Genomic DNA, 17,765 nt, shown 5'->3' with positions numbered 1-17,765 from the left:
TCAGTCCCCGCACCCTGGACAGCGATCACGAGCAGGAATCTTAAGCTGATTTCCACACACAGCCTCCTCTAGTCCAGTTCACTAAGGGCGGGTGTAGCTCACTGAATGCAGTCCCGTCTGAGACCGCTGAGCACAGAGCAGCAATTCAACCTCTGACTTGCGGGCTTGGTAGAAAACCTAAGTCTGGACGCAAGCGTGTGAAACTGCACTTTGAGGTTGCCAACATAAGAACATAAGAAATAGGAGCAGGAGTAGGCCAATCGGCCCCTCGAGCCTGCTCCGCCATTCAATAAGATCATGGCTGATCTGATCCTAACCGCCAATCCACTATCACGGGCATGGGTTGTTCGTTTCTAATATCTCCGAGTGATTCCAGTTGCCTATTTCACTGTAACTAAACCAGGGGTGTGAGTATTGACACTACTGTGTCAGTTAACGAGTTGGAGATGGGGCGGGACTTACAGCAGGATTTAAAGCAAACAGTGTCTATTTTACAGCAAACAGTCTATTTAAACAGAGTCTCTATGAACTACAGCAAACACAACTCATGACCGAAACTCTCCCGAGAGTCTCCAGATAAAAGCAGGGTGATTTCTCTAGCAAAATGCAGTGAGTGGAGGATAGTTACATAATACAAATTATGTGAGTAAAATCAATCCCAGCCACTTACAGCAGTGCGTGATTGACGGGGGAATTACCCAATCATCTCCATTCTGGCCAGGACTTGTGGAGTCACTGTATACAGCTTAAAAAAAAAATCCTTTTTTGTTTGCTTAAGGGCTGGCGTTTGGCAGATCGCGACGCCCTCGCACATCTTGTACAGATATAGACGCCGATGAACGTAAAAAGCACCAGGACGCCCTGCAGGCATTTGCCGTGTCCATGACGGAGCTGCTAGGAGACCAGGACGCTGAGAAGTTGTGCTGTCCTCTGTTTGTGAAGAAGCCTTGTCAATGTCTGCAGAACTACATCAAAAGGACAGGTTGGAGGATGCATTTAAACTACCAAAAAAAAATGTTGAACTTGCCTGATCCCCGATTTCCATCGCTCCACCATCGGCGGCCGCGTCTGCGGCCGCGTCTTCAGCCGCCTCGGCCCCAAGCTCTGGAATTCCCTCCCTAAACCTCTCCGCCCCTCTCTCACCCTTTAAGATGCTCCTTAAAACCTACCTCTTTGACCTAGGGTAGATAAAGACAAACTATTTCCGCTGGTTGGGGAATCTAGGACTAGGGGACATAGCCTAAAAATTAGAGCCAGACCTTTCAGGCGTGAAATTAGGAAACACCTCTACACACAAAGGGTGGTAGAAGTTTGGAACTCTCTTCCGCAAACGGCAATTGATGCTGGATCAATTGTTAATTTTAAATCTGAGATTGGTAGGAATCTGAGATTGGTAGATTTTTGTTAACCAAAGGTATTAAGGGATACGGGGCAAAGGCGGGTATATGGAGTTAGGTCACGGTTCAGCCATGATCTCATTGAATGGCGGAACAGGCTCGTGGGGCGAAATGGCCTCCTCCTGTTCCTATGTTCCTAAGCTTTTGGTCACCTATCCTAATATCTCTTTATATGCCTCTGTCAAATTTTGTTTGATAATCGCTTCTGTGAAGCGCCTTGGGACGTTTTACTACGTTACAGGCGCTATATAAATGCAAGTTGTTGTATACAAAAGTTAAAAAGGTAGCACTGACTGAGTGTGTTATCGGTATTTCTAGGTGGGGAGAAGCTTTTAATGTTTCTTCCCCTCTTGTCCTCTCCTGAAGGGACTGCTGGGGTACGATTTCGTGGACAGTGGCAGATTGCTATACCTCAGCCAAGTGGCCATTATTCCTATGAGAGGCTAGACCGTGAGCGTCAGCAGGCTACAGGGGCGATAGCTGTGCCAGCCCATGGCTCAGTGGGTAGCCCCCTCGCCTCTGAGCCAGAAGGTTGTGGGTTCAAGTCCCCACTTCAGTGACTTGAGCACAAAAATCTAGGCTGGCAATGCCCAGTGCAGTGCTGAGGGAGCGCTGCACTGTCGGAGGGGCAGTGCTGAGGGAGTGCTGCCCTGTCGAAGGGGCAGTGCTGAGGGAACGCCGCACTGTCGGAGGGGCAGTGCTGAGGGAGTGCTGCACTGTCGAAGGGGCAGTGCTGAGGGAACGCCACACTGTCGGAGGGGCCGTACTGAGGGAGCGCTGCACTGTCGGGGGGTGCAGAGCTGAGGGAGCGCCGCACTGTCGGAGGGGCAGTGCTGAGGGAGTGCTGCACTGTCGGAGGGGCAATGCTGAGGGAGCGCTGCACTGTTGGAGGGGCAGTGCTGAGGGAGCGCTGCACTGTCGGAGGCGCAGTGCTGAGGGAGCGCTGCACTATCGGAGGGGCAGTGCCGAGGGAGCGCTGCACTGTCGGTGAGGGAGTGCTGCACTGTCGGAGGGGCAGTGCTGAGGGAGCGCTGCACTGTCGGAGGCGCAGTGCTGAGGGAGCGCTGCACTATCGGAGGGGCAGTGCCGAGGGAGCGCTGCACTGTCGGAGAGGCAGTGCTGAGGGAGTGCTGCACTGTCGGAGGGGCAGTGCCGAGGGAGCGCTGCACTGTCGGTGAGGGAGTGCTGCACTATCGGAGGGGCAGTACTGAGGGAGCGCCGCACTGTTGGAGGTGCCATCTTTCGGGTGAGGCGCTAAACCAAAATCCTGTTGGTATTTCCCCCCACCAATCCCCCAATAAAGAGCCTGTAGTAGGGGCTTTCTGTAAAAATGTAAGTCCGTGTTTTGTGACCAGTATTGGCTTGTGGTTTGAACTCCGATGTTGGTTTTCTCCCTCACTTCAGGGGATGAGCTGAGTGAGTGTCACCGTCGGGCTGTGAATCTCCTGCAGCTGTTGAAGGAAGCCAGGCGCCTCAGTTTGTTGAAGTGCTACGATGAAAACAAAGTACAGCAGCTGGGAAAACCAAGAAAGCAAGTAACACCGCTTCTGTCCAAAGTAGACCTGGTTTTTTTTTTTGCAACTGTGTCTAAAGGGAATGCAATCCCGCCTGTTCTTTTCTAGAATGAATGCCTCACTAACTAGATTGCTTCTCATTGATTGCATGTTTCAAAGTGTCGTTCGCTCTCTCTCTCTCAAGGCATTTTTTGACACTCATTTCTGTACTGCTAAATTCAGCAAGTAAAGGGTTAACACCCAAAGCATTTATTAATAGTATAAGCCAGCAGCCTAGAAGTTGGTTTAGATTCACACCATGGTTGTCGCTGTTCTGGGCACCGCATTTTAGGAAGGACCTGAAGGCTTTGGAGAGGGTACAGAAGAGATTTACCGGAATGGTTCCAGGGATGAGGGAATGCAGTTACGTGGAGAGACTGGAGAAGCTGGGGTTGTTCTCCTTGGAGCAGAGAAGGCTAAGAGGAGATTTGATAGAGGTGCTCAAAATCATGACGATAGAGTAAATAAAGAGAAGCTGTTTCCATTGGCGGAAGGGTCGATAACCAGAGGGCACAGATTTAAGGCGATTGGCAAAAGAACCAGAGGCGACATGAGGGAAAACTTTACGCAACGAGTGTTTAGGATTTGGAATGCGCTGCCCGATAGGGCGGTGGATACAGAGTCAATATTAGCCTTCAAAAGGGAATTGGATAAATACTTGAAGGAGACAAAATTGCATGGCTATGGGGAAAGAGCGGGGGAATGGGACTAACTGGATCGCTCTTCGAAAGAGCCGGCGCAGACTCGATGGGCCGAATGACCACCTCCTGTGCTGTCCTATTCTATTCTATGTTTTGCTTCTCGCCCCGCCCCGCCCCTGGAGAAAGATGTGAAGTAGTGGAAGGATTCGCGGGCTAATTAACCGTCTGACAGGCCAAGGGATGAATGATCTAACCATCTTCAAACCAGCTGATCATCCTGTGCGGCAGGAGGGTTTTGTGAGCTCCCACAACCCATACGATGAAGGGCAGGGGGGTGGGTGGGTTACTCACACTACCAGACACGCATATCCCCGGATTTCAGTGCCACGGCTGCGGTCTCCACTCGCCAGGACTGTCAGGAGTGGGGTTTGTACTCTGTACCTTTCGACTCCGGGGCAGGAGCGCTAGCATTAAGCCAAAGGCTCGCTCCTTCCTACAATGGTGATTTGAAGTGATAATTAGTTAGTCAGTGTTGTTTATTTCCGCACGTTAATTGAAACTGTGGACTATGGGAAAGCCCCAGGAGTCAATTAACCGAACTAGTCACATTCATTTTCAACCTCCTTAGGCCAGCCCAAGCCCTGCGATAGGCCTCTATCATGTCCAATCCAATTACAATATAAAAAACATGATCATTTTGTATTAATTTACATTTGTTCATTGCTGTTTTGATTCACCTTCCCCGCCCCACCCCACCCCTCCCCATCCTCCATCCAACCACACGCTATTTACCAAATAAGATGGGGACGGGTGATTTAATCCTAGGAGGCAGTGCAGTTCCTGAGATGGTCAGTGGGAGGCGCACAAGAACAGCTGGAGAAACGTATGATGATGGGACTAATTCACTTTTCACCTTTTTAAGGGGAGGCTTGATGCATGTGTGAGGGAGGCAGGAATAGAGGGATAAGGGGTGGGGTGGAGGGGGCTTGGGAAGAAGCCATTAGAGTGGGAGGAGGCGCGTGCGGAGTATAAACACCGGCATTGATCAGTTGGGCCGAAGGACCTGTTTCAGTGCTGGACATTCTATGTAAAGTCATGCGTCATTGTGAAAACAAAAATTGAATTTCCACACGATTAACATAAAGTACACAACAGAAATCCATTTGAAGAGGGAGGGAGGGAGTCCTGAATAAGGAAAGTCACAGAATTTAGTGGCCAGTTTAAAAGGACATCAGCTGTCCAGAATCATCTGACTATTCTGGTACCTTTTGTAAATATTTTAGATTGCTGGGAAATAGCTCGATTCTGCGTTAACGCATAGAATCTTACAGCACAGAAGGCAGCCATTCGGCCCATCGTGCGTGTGCCAGCTCTTTGAAAGAGCTCTCCAATTAGTCCCGCTTCCCTGCTCTTTCCCCATAGCCCGACAATTTTCTCCCCTGCAAGTATTTCTCCAATTCCCTTTTGAAAGTTACTATTGAATCTGCTTCCACTGCCCTTTCAGGCAGCGCATTCCAGATCACAACTCGCTGTATTTAAAAAAAAAAAAAAAAAAATTCTCCTCATCTCCCCTCATTTTTGCCAATTATCTTAAATCTGTGTCCTCTGGTTACCGACCCTCCTGCCACTGGAAACAGTTTCTCCTGGAAGCAAATCTACCCATGGGATGTATCGTTCAGCATTGAAACCTGCTGGTGGTGAACAGTTTCTTTCACAGAACAATTTCCATTCCTCATTTGGATATAACTGACCAGAGCGGATGTCTTCCACATGCTGGCAAACATCTTGAACTAGATGACCAGCAATTTCTATATAAGGAATGTTAAAGCAAAATTGATAAGAATAGACAGGTGTTTATATCTTACTGATATATTAATATAGCCTTGAAAACTCAGACAAGGAAATGTGTAACTGTATAATGTCGCAATGCTGTGTTCTTTCAGAAGGGGCATAGGTCTGGGTAACGGTCAACGGAAATCAAAGGCGTTTGAGGAGTTTGTGCTGAAGAATCGCATGGTGTTGAAAAATGAGTTAAAGTTGTGCGAACGAGCCACTCAACGTATCCTGGGCTACTCCAACAACTTTCTACACAAGAAGTTGAAAACAGATCCTGAGGTAAAATAAAATGCGTCAGACTAGAACCCGGGCGACGGACCCAAACCCTTTTCTTGCCGTACTTCCTTCCTTGCGAGCACCCTCGCCTTTGAGTCAGAAGGTTGTGGATTCAAGTCCCACTCCAGAGACTTGAGCACAAAATCTAGGCTGACACTCCCAGTGCAGTACTGAGGGAGTGCTGCACTGTCGGAGGTGCTGTCTTTCGGATGAGACATTAAATCGAGGCCCCGTCTGCTCTCTCAGGTGGACGTAAAAGATCCCATGGCATTATTTTGAAGGAGAGCAGGGGAGTTCTCCCCGGTGACCTGGGGCCAATATTTATCCCTCAACCATCATCTCTCAAAACAGATGATCTGGTCATTATCACATTGCTGTTTGTGGGAGCTTGCTGTGTGCAAATTGGCTGCCACGTTTCCTACATTACAACAGTGACGACACTTCAAAAGTACTTCATTGGTTGTAAAGCGATTTGGGATGCCCTGAGGACGTGACGGGTGCTGTATAAATGCAAGTCTTTCTTTATCTGAGGCACTCTTCCTTCAATTTTCCACAGAAAGCAGAACGAGTTGAAAGGACCAAAGGGAAGGGAGCCCTGGGACTTCTGAAACCAATTGCCGAACTTGTGAAGGAGAGGTGTTGTGTGGACAACTGTGTCTCGGTAACTCGGCCTGCTCTTGGTCGGAGACGAACTTTGCGAAAATTCAATTTGTTGACAGAAACGGAGAGGTAGACGTTTGACTGAAAGGCTCCTCGATTGTTTTTGCAGATGGCACAAACCCACGGGCGTTTGCTTCACCTCTGGAGGGAGCGCGCCTCGAAAGGGCAGGCTGACGCGCGCAGGGCCCTGGCTGAGATGCTGACACCTTCAGGTAGACTGGACACCAATACATTCTAACAGAGAATGCTGGAAATACTCAGCAGGTCGGACAGCATCTGTAGAGAGAGAGAAACAGAGTTAACGCTTCAGGTCGATGACCCTTCGTCTGACGAAAGGGTCATCGACTTGAAACGTTAACTCTGTTTCTCTCTCTACAGATGCTGCCTTATTCAGTTTAGGTCAAATACCCAACACTTGCTGGAGAGTTTTGGTAGGAATGCTTTACCAATATCTTATATAGAACTTACAACACAGAAACAGGCCACGAGGCCTGTGCCAGTGTTTATACTCCACACGAGGCTCATCCCACTCTATTTACTTCATCTCATCCCAGTGATATATCCTGCTGTTCCTTTCTCCCTCATGTACTTAGCTAGCTTCCCCTTAAATGCACCTGTGCTATTCACCTCAACCACTCCTTGTGGTAGCGAGTTCCACCTTGTAACCACACTCTGGGTAAAGAAGTTTCTCCTGAATTCCTAATTGGATTTATTAGTGACTGCCTTATATTTATGACCCCTGGTTTTGGACTCCCACACAATTGGAAACATCTCTATTTCTAACACTGAAACCCCTTCATAACTTTAAAGACCTCGATCAGGTCACCTCTCAGGCTTTACACAGAGAAGTGTGAAGTGATACATTTTTGGAAGGAAGAATGAGGAGGGGCAATATAAACAAAATGGTACAATTTTAAAGGGGGTGCAGGAACAGAGAGACCTGGGGGTGTATGTACATAAATCTTTGAAGGTGGCAGGACAAGTTGAGAGGGCTGTTAAAATAGCAAACAGGATCCATGGCGTTCTAAATAGAGGCGTAGCGTACAAAAGCAAGGAAGTTATGCTAAATTTTACAAATCACTGGTTAGGCCTCAGCTGGAGTATTGTGCTCAATTCTGGGCATCAACCCTTAGGATGGATGCCAAGGCCATGGAGAGGATGCAGAAGAGATTTACTAGAATGGTACCAGGGATGAGGGATTTCAGTTATGTGGAGAGATTAGAGAAGCTGGGGTTGTTCTCCTTAAGCGGAGAAGGTTAAGGGGAGATTTAATAGTGGTGTTCAAAATTATGAGTGGTTTGATAGAGTAAATAGGGAGAAACTGTTTCCAGTGGCAGGAGGGTCAGTAACCAGAGGACACAGATTTAAGGTCATTGGCAAAAGAACCAGAGGCGAGATGAGGATTTTTTTTTTTTTACGCAGCGAGTTGTTGTGATCTGGAATGCGCTGCCTGAAAGGGCGGTGGGAGCAGATTCAATAGTAACTTTCAAATGAGAATTGGATGCAGGAAACTTTGGTTTATCCGGAGGTTGTATGTCCGGAAACCTCGATCTACCGGCAGAAATCAGGAGCCATTTTGTTAGGTTGTTTTTCTTCTCGTGGCTTTTTTTTTCCAACAGTCAGGCTCTGCAAAGTCTCTCTGAAGCTGTTGCTAAGCTACAGAGACGCTTCCAAGGTACGGGCCGACTGTTTACAAGCTGTTGCTAAGCAACAGTGTTTGTTGTCAGATATGGAGATGAAAACCTCCGTATGCTTCAACATTAACTTTGTATGTCCGGCAGTTTTGATAGATCGGCAACAGCTCGGTCCCGTCGGTGCCGGATATCACAAAGTTTCCTGTAAATAGTTGAAGGGGAAACATTTGCAGGGCTGTGGGGAAACAGCATGGGAGTTGGACTAATTGGAGACCTCTTTCAAAGAGCTGGCACAGGCACGATGGGCCGAATGGCCTCCTCCTGTACTGTGGGATTCTATGATTCTTTTCTAGAGAAAAGAGCCCCAAGCCTGTTTGGTTTTTCTTGATCATTATACCCTCTCAGTTCTGGTATCATCCTTGTAAATCTTTTTTGCACTTTTTTCCAGTCCATGTATAATACCTTCTCGGTGAATTCAACCTCTGCCCTTTCACAGAATTTTGTTCTCTCACAACTAACTCAGCAGTTTCTTCACCACCTGTATTTCCTTTTAACTCTTTCACGGGATGTGGGCGTCGCTGGCAAGGCCGGCATTTATTGCCCATCCCTAATTGCCCTTTGTCATAGCAGTTTGGTACAACTGAGTGGCTTGCTAGGTCATTTCAGAGGGGCTGTGAGTCTGGAGTCACATGTAGGCCAGACCGGGTAAAGACGGTAGATTTCCTTCCCTGAAGGACATTAGTGAACCAGATGGGTTTTTACGACAATTCGATAGTTTCATGGTCACCAACACTGATACAGGAAACTTTGGTTTATCCGGAGGTTATATGTCCGGAATACTCGATCTAATGGCAAAAATCAGGAGCTGTTTTCTATAAGTTTTTTTTAGTTCTCGTTGCTTTTTTTTCTCCAGTCAGGCACTGCAAGGTCTGTAGCTATAGCAACAGCTTCAGCTAGAGACGCTTGCAGCTGCAGCCGACTGTTTTGAAGCTGTTGCTAAGCAACAGGGTTTGTTGATTCACACGGAGCTTTTCAGTTCCGTATGTTTCAACATTAACGCTGGTATGTCCGGCACTTTTGATGGTACGGCACCAGCTCAGTCCCGTCAGTGCCGGATATCAGAAAGTTTCCTGTACTAGCTTTTTATTCCAGGTTTATTTAGTTAACTGAATTTAAATTCCCCAGCTGCCGTGGTGGGATTTGAACTCATGTCTCTGGATCATTAGTCCAGGCCTCTGGATTACTAGTCCAGTGACATAACCACCACCATTCTCTCTGTGTGTTCTCCAAGCCTGTGCGTCTCCCCACTGTACACGAGAAGCTCTTGAGCCGTTATATTGTGTGCAGCCATGGGCTCCTCTTTTTCCGCCGAAGCTGTCTGATCCCCACCAGAAACAACTGGTTTAAGAGTTTGGGAGACAGTTGTCTATAATCCGCAATTCCTACATTTAATAAATAGAAAACGTTGCTGCTCACTGTAATATTGTTTCCGCAGATTGGTTTTGACTTTACCCACCCCTTCAGGTGTAGGCTGTGCCCTCTGGTTCAGCTGTTCTGGACAAGGTGAAAGGGCTACTCATAGTCTTGCATCATCTTGTCCCTTCAGAGTCCTAAAATGTCTTTCTTTCCTTGACCCAGGCGGCTCGCGATCCAACTGCTACAAGTTCATCAGCTGGGTGACGGGCTGCAGTCACAGCACCATCGGCCGAGTCAACGAGCAGATGAAGAGGACAGGAGGCGAACGGGAACCCCCTCCCCATGGGCTAAAGAAGTGGTGGAAGGCAGGTGAAGTTTCATTGCTGGCATGTCTGTCAAGGCGAGGGATAGCGATGGCGAGACTATTCCACCTTGCACGGTTTGAGTCAGCATCAGGAGTACGAGCGGAGGAAAGTGACCAGCAGGAAGAGACCAGCTGGTTCATCGAGCCTGCTCCACATGGCTGGAGCATCAGGACTAGACACTTCCTGCCCCCCCACACCCCCTCCATCTCCTGCCCCCCCACACCCCCTCCATCTCCTGCCCCCCACACCCCCTCCATCTCCTGCCCCCCACACCCCCTCCATCTCCTGCCCCCCACACCCCCTCCATCTCCTGCCCCCCCACGCCCCCTCCATCTCCTGCCCCCCCACGCCCCCTCCATCTCCTGCCCCCCCACGCCCCCTCCATCTCCTGCCCCCCCACGCCCCCTCCATCTCCTGCCCCCCCACGCCCCCTCCATCTCCTGCCCCCCCACGCCCCCTCCATCTCCTGCCCCCCCACGCCCCCTCCATCTCCTGCCCCCCCACGCCCCCTCCATCTCCTGCCCCCCCACGCCCCCTCCATCTCCTGCCCCCCCACGCCCCCTCCATCTCCTGCCCCCCCACGCCCCCTCCATCTCCTGCCCCCCCACGCCCCCTCCATCTCCTGCCCCCCCCACACCCCCTCCATCTCCTGCCCCCCCACGCCCCCTCCATCTCCTGCCCCCTCCCACACCCCCTCCATCTCCTGCCCCCCCACATCCCCTCCATCTCCTGCCCCCCCACGCCTCCTCCATCTCCTGCCCCCCCACGCCCCCTCCATCTCCTGCCCCCCACGCCCCCTCCATCTCCTGCCCCCCCCACACCCCCTCCATCTCCTGCCCCCCCCACATCCCCTCCATCTCCTGCCCCCCCACATCCCCTCCATCTCCTGCCCCCCCACATCCCCTCCATCTCCTGCGCCCCCCCCACATCCCCTCCATCTCCTGCCCCCCCACGCCCCCTCCATCTCCTGCCCCCCACGCCCCCTCCATCTCCTGCCCCCCCCACACCCCCTCCATCTCCTGCCCCCCACACCACCCCTCCATCTCCTGCCCCCCCACGCCCCCTCCATCTCCTGCCCCCCACACCCCCCCTCCATCTCCTGCCCCCCACACCCCCCCTCCATCTCCTACCCCCCCTCCATCTCCTGCCCCCCACACCCCCCCTCCATCTCCTGCCCCCCCACATCCCCTCCATCTCCTGCCCCCCCACACCCCCTCCATCTCCTGCCCCTCCACAGCCATGTTATCTCCTGGCAGAGGCCAAAAAATAGGGAATAACCCAGGGCCAATAAGGGGGAAAAAACACTCTGGAAAATTCCTCTCCGCCCTCCTCACACAATCGAGACAGTCCAGGACATCACACGGACCAAGTGTTTGTCATCCATTAATCCACTTAACATAAAGTACATGCTAGATGCTGAATAAACTCTGCCCAAAAAGATCTCCGTCTCCCTCTCGAGGCAAAGTTCGCTTGCACTTTCAGGGGTCACTTTTGTCCTGTTTGTACATTCGAGGGGCTAGAAATTCATTGTAGCCCAGGAATGGGTGATATCTTTAGAAAAGTTTGAGAATTAGCGTCAGGCGCTCATGCTTTAGACTACATGCAAAATCCGTGCTCACTGCTTAAACAAATGATTGGAGCACTAAATCAAGCGTTAAAGCCCAAGCTCATTGGCGTTACAGCCAAAGGGTGGACCAATATTGCGTGCAGCCTAATCGCAAGTCATCATTGCCACAGGCTATTTCCAGTTCTTAAAGGGGAGGTTCATTGATGGTGCACCGTAGAATGGTGAATGCTGGTTTGAATGCAGAGGGGGCAGATAGATGAGCATTTCGTTAACATTGACAGCCGAGCACATTGCAAAAAGCCCACTTTTGATTGGCACTGCCGATTTTATTCTGAACGGGAACCAAGTCGGTAAGCGCCACGAGATTCCTCTCCTGACGCCCTGCGGGGGGACGTCTGTGGCACCTGCTCCAGTCAAATAAATTGCGGGTTGTTGCCTGCAGTGCCGACCCTCTCATGCGTTTTTTGCAAATGATTCATTCTGGTTTTTTTGCTTGAAGGAGAAGACAAAGACACAAGGGACAACCGGTGCCGAGCAGCAGAGCCTGAGTGTGAACACGGCGGAGGTCACAACCGCTGCTCCCGCCATTGCAGGAGCTTTCTTCCCAGAAACCATCACGGTCTCCGTGGGCAACAGTCCACTGCCGGCGGGACTCTCCTCTCTCCCAGCCACTGTAAGTTCTTTTCTTCCACCCCCCCCCCCCCCGCCCTTCTTTATTGCATTGAGGCCGTGTTAAGCCCTGATCAAACTGTCAACATAAAGAAAGGGAAGACTTTTTTTTTCTGTTCCTGGGATGCGGGCGTCGCTGGCAAGGTCCGTGAGGTGAGGGTGCTCCCACAGTGCTGTCAGGGAGGGAGTTCCAGGATTTTGACCCAGCGACGATGAAGGAACGGCCGATATATTTCCAAGTCAGGATGGTGTGTGTGACTCGGAGGGGAACTTGGAGATGGTGGTGTTCCCATGCGCCTGCTGCCCTTGTCCTTCTAGGTGGTAGAGGCCGCAGGTTTGGGAGGTTTATTTGCATTTAAATGCCACATTTGACGACCTCGGGACCTCCCAAAGCGCTTTACAGCCAATGACGGATTCTTTTTGGAAGTGTCACCACTGTTGTAATGTAGGAAACGTGACAGCCAATTAGCGCACAGCAAGCTCCCACAAACATAAGAACATAAGAAATAGGAGCAGGAGCAGGCCAATTGGCCCCTCGAGCCTGCTCCGCCATTCAATAAGATCATGGCTGATCTGATCCTAACCGCCAATCCACTATGACAGGACTATCTCCTGAATCTAACAGCATTAGACACACGAAAACAGGAGCAGGATCAGGCTACACGGCCCCTGGGCCCGCTCCGCTACCCACAGGGCCATGACCTATCCGAACCTAGACTCATGTCCAAATTCCTGCCCGCTCCCCGTAACCCTTAATTCCCTTTTCTACTAGGAAACTGTCTATTTCTGTTTTAAATTTATGTAATGATGTAGCTTCGACAGCTTTTTGGGGCAGCATATTCCATGGACCTACCACCCTCTGAGTGAAGTAGTTCCTCCTCATCTCAGTTTTGAAAGAGCAGCCCCTTATTCTAAGACTATGCCCCCTAGTTCTAGTTTCACCCATCATCGGGAACATCCTCCCCGCATCTACCCGATCCAACCCCTTCACAATCTTATATGTTTCAATAAGATCGCCTCTCATTCTTCTGAACTCCAATGAGTAGAGTCCCAATCTACTCAACCTCTCCTCATATGTCCATCCCCTCATCCCCGGGATTAATCGAGTGAACCTTCTTTGTACTGACTCGAGAGCAAGTATGTCCTTTCTTAAGTATGGACACCAAAACTGTACGCAGTATTCCAGGTGCGGTCTCACCAATACCTTGTACAAACTGAAGCAATACCTCCCTATTTTTATATTCTATCCCCCTAGCAATGAAAGCCAACATTCCATTGGCCTTCTTAATCACTTGCTGCACCTGCATACTAACCTTTTGAGTTTCGTGCACCAGGACCCCCAGATCCCTTTGTACTTCAGTACTTTCAAGTTTCTTGCCATTAAGATAATAACTTGCTCTACGATTTTTCCTGCCAAAGTGCATAACCTCACACTTTCCAGTATTGTATTCCATCTGCCAAATCTCTGCCCACTTACTTAGCCTGTCTATGTCCCCTTGCAGGTTTTTTATGTCCTCCTCACTCACTACTTTCCCCTCCCATCTTAGTATCATCTGCAAACTTTGATGTGTTACAGTCGGTCCCCTCCTCCAAATCGTTAATATAGATTGTAAAGAGTTGGGGACCCAGCACTGACCCCTGCGGAACACCACTGGTTACTGATTGCCAGTCTGAATATGAACCATTTATCCCAACTCTGCCTTCTGTTAGATAGCCAATCCTCTATCCATGCCAGAATATTACCCCCAATCCCGTGATTTTTTTATCTTAAGCAATAATCTTTGTGTGGCACCTTGTCAAATGCCTTTGGAAGTCTAAATACACTACGTCCACTGGTTCACCTTTATCCACCCTATATGTTACTTCCTCAAAGAACTCCAGCAAATTTGTGCAAACATGACTTCCCCTTCATAAAACCATGCTGACTTTGTCTTATTAAATTATGATTATCCAATGTCCTGTTACTGTCTCCTTAATAATGGACTCCAAAAATTTTACCTACCACAGATGTTAGGCTAACCGGTCTATAGTTTCCAGCCTTCTGTCTACTGCCCTTTTTAAATAAGGGTGTTACATTAGCAGTTTTCCAGTCTGCCGGGACCTTTGCTGAGTCCAGGGAGTTTTTGGAAGATTATTACCAATGCATCCACAATCCCTACCGCCACTTATCCCTCAAAACCCTGGGATGTAAGCCATCAGGTCCAGGTGATTTATCCGCCTTGAGTCCCATTATTTTACCAAGTACTACTTCCTCAGTGATTTTAATCGTATTTAGCTCCTCCCCCCCCTATAGCCCCCTGCTTGTCAAGTGTTGGGATATTCTTGGTGTCCTCTACTGTAAAGACTGATACAAAATATTCATTCAGTGTTTTTGCCATCTCCATATTTCCCACCATTAATTTCCCGGTCTCATCCTCTAAGGGACCAACATTTACTTTAGCCACCCTTTTTCTTTTTATATAACTATAAAAACTCTTACTATCTGTCTTTATATTTTTTGCTAATTTACTTTCATAATCTATCTTCCCTTTCTTAATCAATCTTTTTGTTATTTTTTTGCTGTCTTTTAAAGTTTTCCCAATCCTCTATCCTCCCACTAGATTTGGCTACCTTATATGCCCTTGTTTTTAGTCGAATACTATCCTTAATTTCTTTACTTAGCCACGGATGGCTGTCTTTTCTTTTACACCCTTTTTTTCTCAGTGGAATATATACTTTTTTTGGAATTTGTAAAATAACTCCTTAAATGTACACACTGATCATGTATCGTCTTATCCTTTAACCTATTTTCCCAATCCACTTTACTCAATTCCGCTCTCATACCTTCATAGTCTCCTTTATTCAAGCTTAGCACGCTTGTTTGAGATACAGCCTCCTCACCCTCTAACTGAATATGGAATTCAACCATGTTATGGTCACTCATTCCAAGGGATCCTTTACTAGGACATTTTTAATTAATCCTGTCTCGTTACACAGGACCAGATCTAAGGTTTGCTTGCCCCCTGGTTGTTCAGTTACATACTGCTCAAGAAACCCATCCCTAATACACTCATGAGACTCATCCTCAGGCAGCCCTGCCCAATTTGATTCGTCCAATTTATATGATAGTTAAAATCCCCCATAATTATAGATGTTCCCTTATTACAAGCCTCAACTATTTCCTGATTGATACTCCGTCCAACCGAGTTGCGACTGTTCGGAGGGCCTATATACTACACCCACTAGTGTTTTTTTTCCCCTTATTATTCCTTATCTCCACCCAAACTGTTTCATTATCCTGATCCTTTGACCCAATATCATTTCTCTGTATTAGTGATTCCTTCCTTTATTAACATAGCCACCCCACCTCCCCTTCCTTCCTGCCTGTCCTTCCTGATTGTTAAATAACCTGGTATGTTTAATTCCCAGGCATTGTCACCCTGCAGCCATGTTTCTTGTAATGGCCACAAGATCATACCCATATGTAGCTATTTGTGCCTTTAACTCGTCTATTTTGTTACGAATGCTACGTGCATTCAGATAGAGAACTTTCAAATATGTTTTGTGACACTTAGTTCCTGCTATTGCCCTTTTTATTACTTTACCTTTTACTCCACACCTTCTACCCCTTCCTGACACGCTCTGGTTTTTAATTTCCCCACTGCTACCTAAGTCTTTGACCTTCTCTGTTGTCATTTTTATTATTTGCTCTCTAGGAACCTCCCCCCCCACTAGTTAGTTTAAAGCCCTCTCTACAGCCCTAGTTATATGATCCGCCAGGACTCTAGTCCCAGCACTGGCCAAGTGAAGCCCGTCCCAACGGAACAGCTCCCTCCTGTCCCAGTACTGGTGCCAGTGTCCCAGGAAGCAAAACCCATTTCTCCCCACACCAGTCTTTGAGCACGCATTTAACTCTCTTATTTTATTTGTCCTAGCCAAATTCGCTCGTGGCTCAGGTAATAATCCAGAGATTATTACCCTTGTGGTTCTGCTTTTTAATTTGGCCCCTAGCTGCTCAAACTCCCTCAGCAGAACCTCCTTCCTTGTCCTATCTATGTCGTTGGTACCAACATGGACCACGACAACTGGATCCTCCCCCTCCCACTCCAAGTTTCTGTCCAGCCCAGAGGAGATGTCCTTAACCCTGGCACCGGGTAGGCAACACAGCCTACGGGACTCTCGCTCTTGGCTGCAGAGAACTCTATCTATCCCCCTAATAATACTATCCCCTACCACTACAACATTTCTATTTACTCCCCCCTCTTGAATGGCCCCCCTCTCCACAGTGCTGTGGCCAGGTTGCTCATCCTCCCTGCAGCCCCTGCTTCCGTCTCCACAGGGAGTAAGAAGCTCGAACCTGTTGGACAAGAGCAAGGGCTGCGGCTCCTCCAACACTACCTCCTGGATCCCCGTACCTGCCTCACTCGTGGTCACACCGTCCTGTCCCTGACCATGGGCTACATCTGAATTAATTAACTTCATAGGTGTGACCACCTCCTGAAACACAGAGTCCAGGTACTTCTCCCCCTCCCTGATGTGTCGCAGTATCTGAAGCTCAGACTCCAGCTCATCAACACGGAGCTGGAGATCCTGTAGCAGCAGACACTTGTCACAGATGTAATCACCGTTAGCCTCAATGGGGTTCTACCGGCTCCCACATCTCGCAACAGTAACACATCATCTGCTCCATTCTATGTAATTAATTATAAAAAATTTTATTTAATTAATTGGATTTAGATTAAATCAATCCTCTAAATTACACCAGTTTAATGGTTAACCAACTGTCTCCCTTACAGCACAGACCCTAGAAAAAAACCGCCGAATTTAAGCTTGTAATAAAAAGAAGAAATACTCACCAACCAATCCAACCAATCACTTACCTGCTTCCTGGTGACGTCACTCTTGGATTATTTTTTTACCTCTCTCCTCTGCTGTTGATTTGGTATGCCTCTGGTCGCTGCCCGCTGGTTTTTATGCGGGTTATAGCTCCTCCTGACCTCGCTGCTCACTCCTAGGTCCGATGCTGGTCTCGGGCCTCTGGTCGCTGCCGCTGGTTTTTATGCCGGGTTATAGCTCCTCCTGACCTCGCTGCTCACTCCTAGGTCCGATGCTGGTCTCGGGCCTCTGGTCGCTGCCGCTGGTTTTTATGCCGGGTTATAGCTCCTCCTAACCTCGCTGCTCACTCCTAGGTCCGATGCTGGTAATGAGATAATGACCAGATCATCTGTGTTTAGTGCTGTTGGTTGGGGAGTAAAATATTGGCCCCAGGACACCGAGGTTAACTCCCCTGCTCTTCAAAATAGTGGCCATGGGTTCGTTTATGTGCACCCGAGAGGGTAGACGGGGCCTCGGTTCATCCGAAAGACGGCACATCTGACAGTGCAGCACTCCCTCAGCACTGCACTGGAGGGTCAGCCTGGATTTTTGGTGCTCAAGTCTCTGGAGTGGGACTTGAACCCACAACCTGCTGACTCGGAGGCGAGAGAGAGAGTGAGTGCTGCCCACTGAGCCACGGCTGGCATCTTTTTGTGAGCATCCGTCGTGCTTTAAAGTGTCAGAGAAAGAGAAAGAAAGCCAGACATTTTCTTTCTGACCCGGAGCTGGAACTTTACAAGTACCTTCCAATTGGCAAACCTGCCTCACCAAATAGCAATCAACCTCTGATTGACCTCGGGCTGTGTTTACTCACAGCAGTTAAACTTTGTGGCCTTAACAGGGCAGCGCAGTTTAAACAACGCTCCCATTAGCAGCAGAATAATACATCGTTCCACA

The 17,765-nt window shown here is 48.9% G+C and overlaps 2 protein-coding genes across 2 annotated transcripts in view; one reads left to right on the top strand and one right to left on the bottom strand.

Moving 5' to 3' along the window:
- The window catches only part of LOC147101641 (uncharacterized), a 28,036-nt gene extending 27,696 nt beyond the window's left edge, over positions 1 to 340 (bottom strand). Inside the window, exon 1 of the mRNA XM_085965136.1 lies at positions 335 to 340. Coding sequence (XP_085821262.1) covers positions 335 to 340 — 6 coding nt within the window. The remainder of the gene's footprint in view (positions 1 to 334) is intronic.
- LOC147101640 (uncharacterized) overlaps positions 339 to 17,765 on the top strand; it is an 82,254-nt gene continuing 64,827 nt past the window's right edge. The window contains exons 1-8 of the mRNA XM_085965134.1: positions 339 to 390; positions 779 to 982; positions 2,802 to 2,928; positions 5,535 to 5,706; positions 6,260 to 6,364; positions 6,473 to 6,575; positions 9,636 to 9,778; positions 11,845 to 12,018. Of these exons, the coding sequence (XP_085821260.1) occupies positions 339 to 390; positions 779 to 982; positions 2,802 to 2,928; positions 5,535 to 5,706; positions 6,260 to 6,364; positions 6,473 to 6,575; positions 9,636 to 9,778; positions 11,845 to 12,018 (1,080 nt within the window). The remainder of the gene's footprint in view (positions 391 to 778; positions 983 to 2,801; positions 2,929 to 5,534; positions 5,707 to 6,259; positions 6,365 to 6,472; positions 6,576 to 9,635; positions 9,779 to 11,844; positions 12,019 to 17,765) is intronic.

Source organism: Somniosus microcephalus, chromosome 23, assembly GCF_052327205.1.
Source record: "Somniosus microcephalus isolate GS21.2 chromosome 23, FLI_Smic_1.0, whole genome shotgun sequence".
Classification (NCBI taxonomy): domain Eukaryota; kingdom Metazoa; phylum Chordata; class Chondrichthyes; order Squaliformes; family Somniosidae; genus Somniosus; species Somniosus microcephalus.
This window is presented reverse-complemented; position numbering and strand designations above follow the sequence as displayed.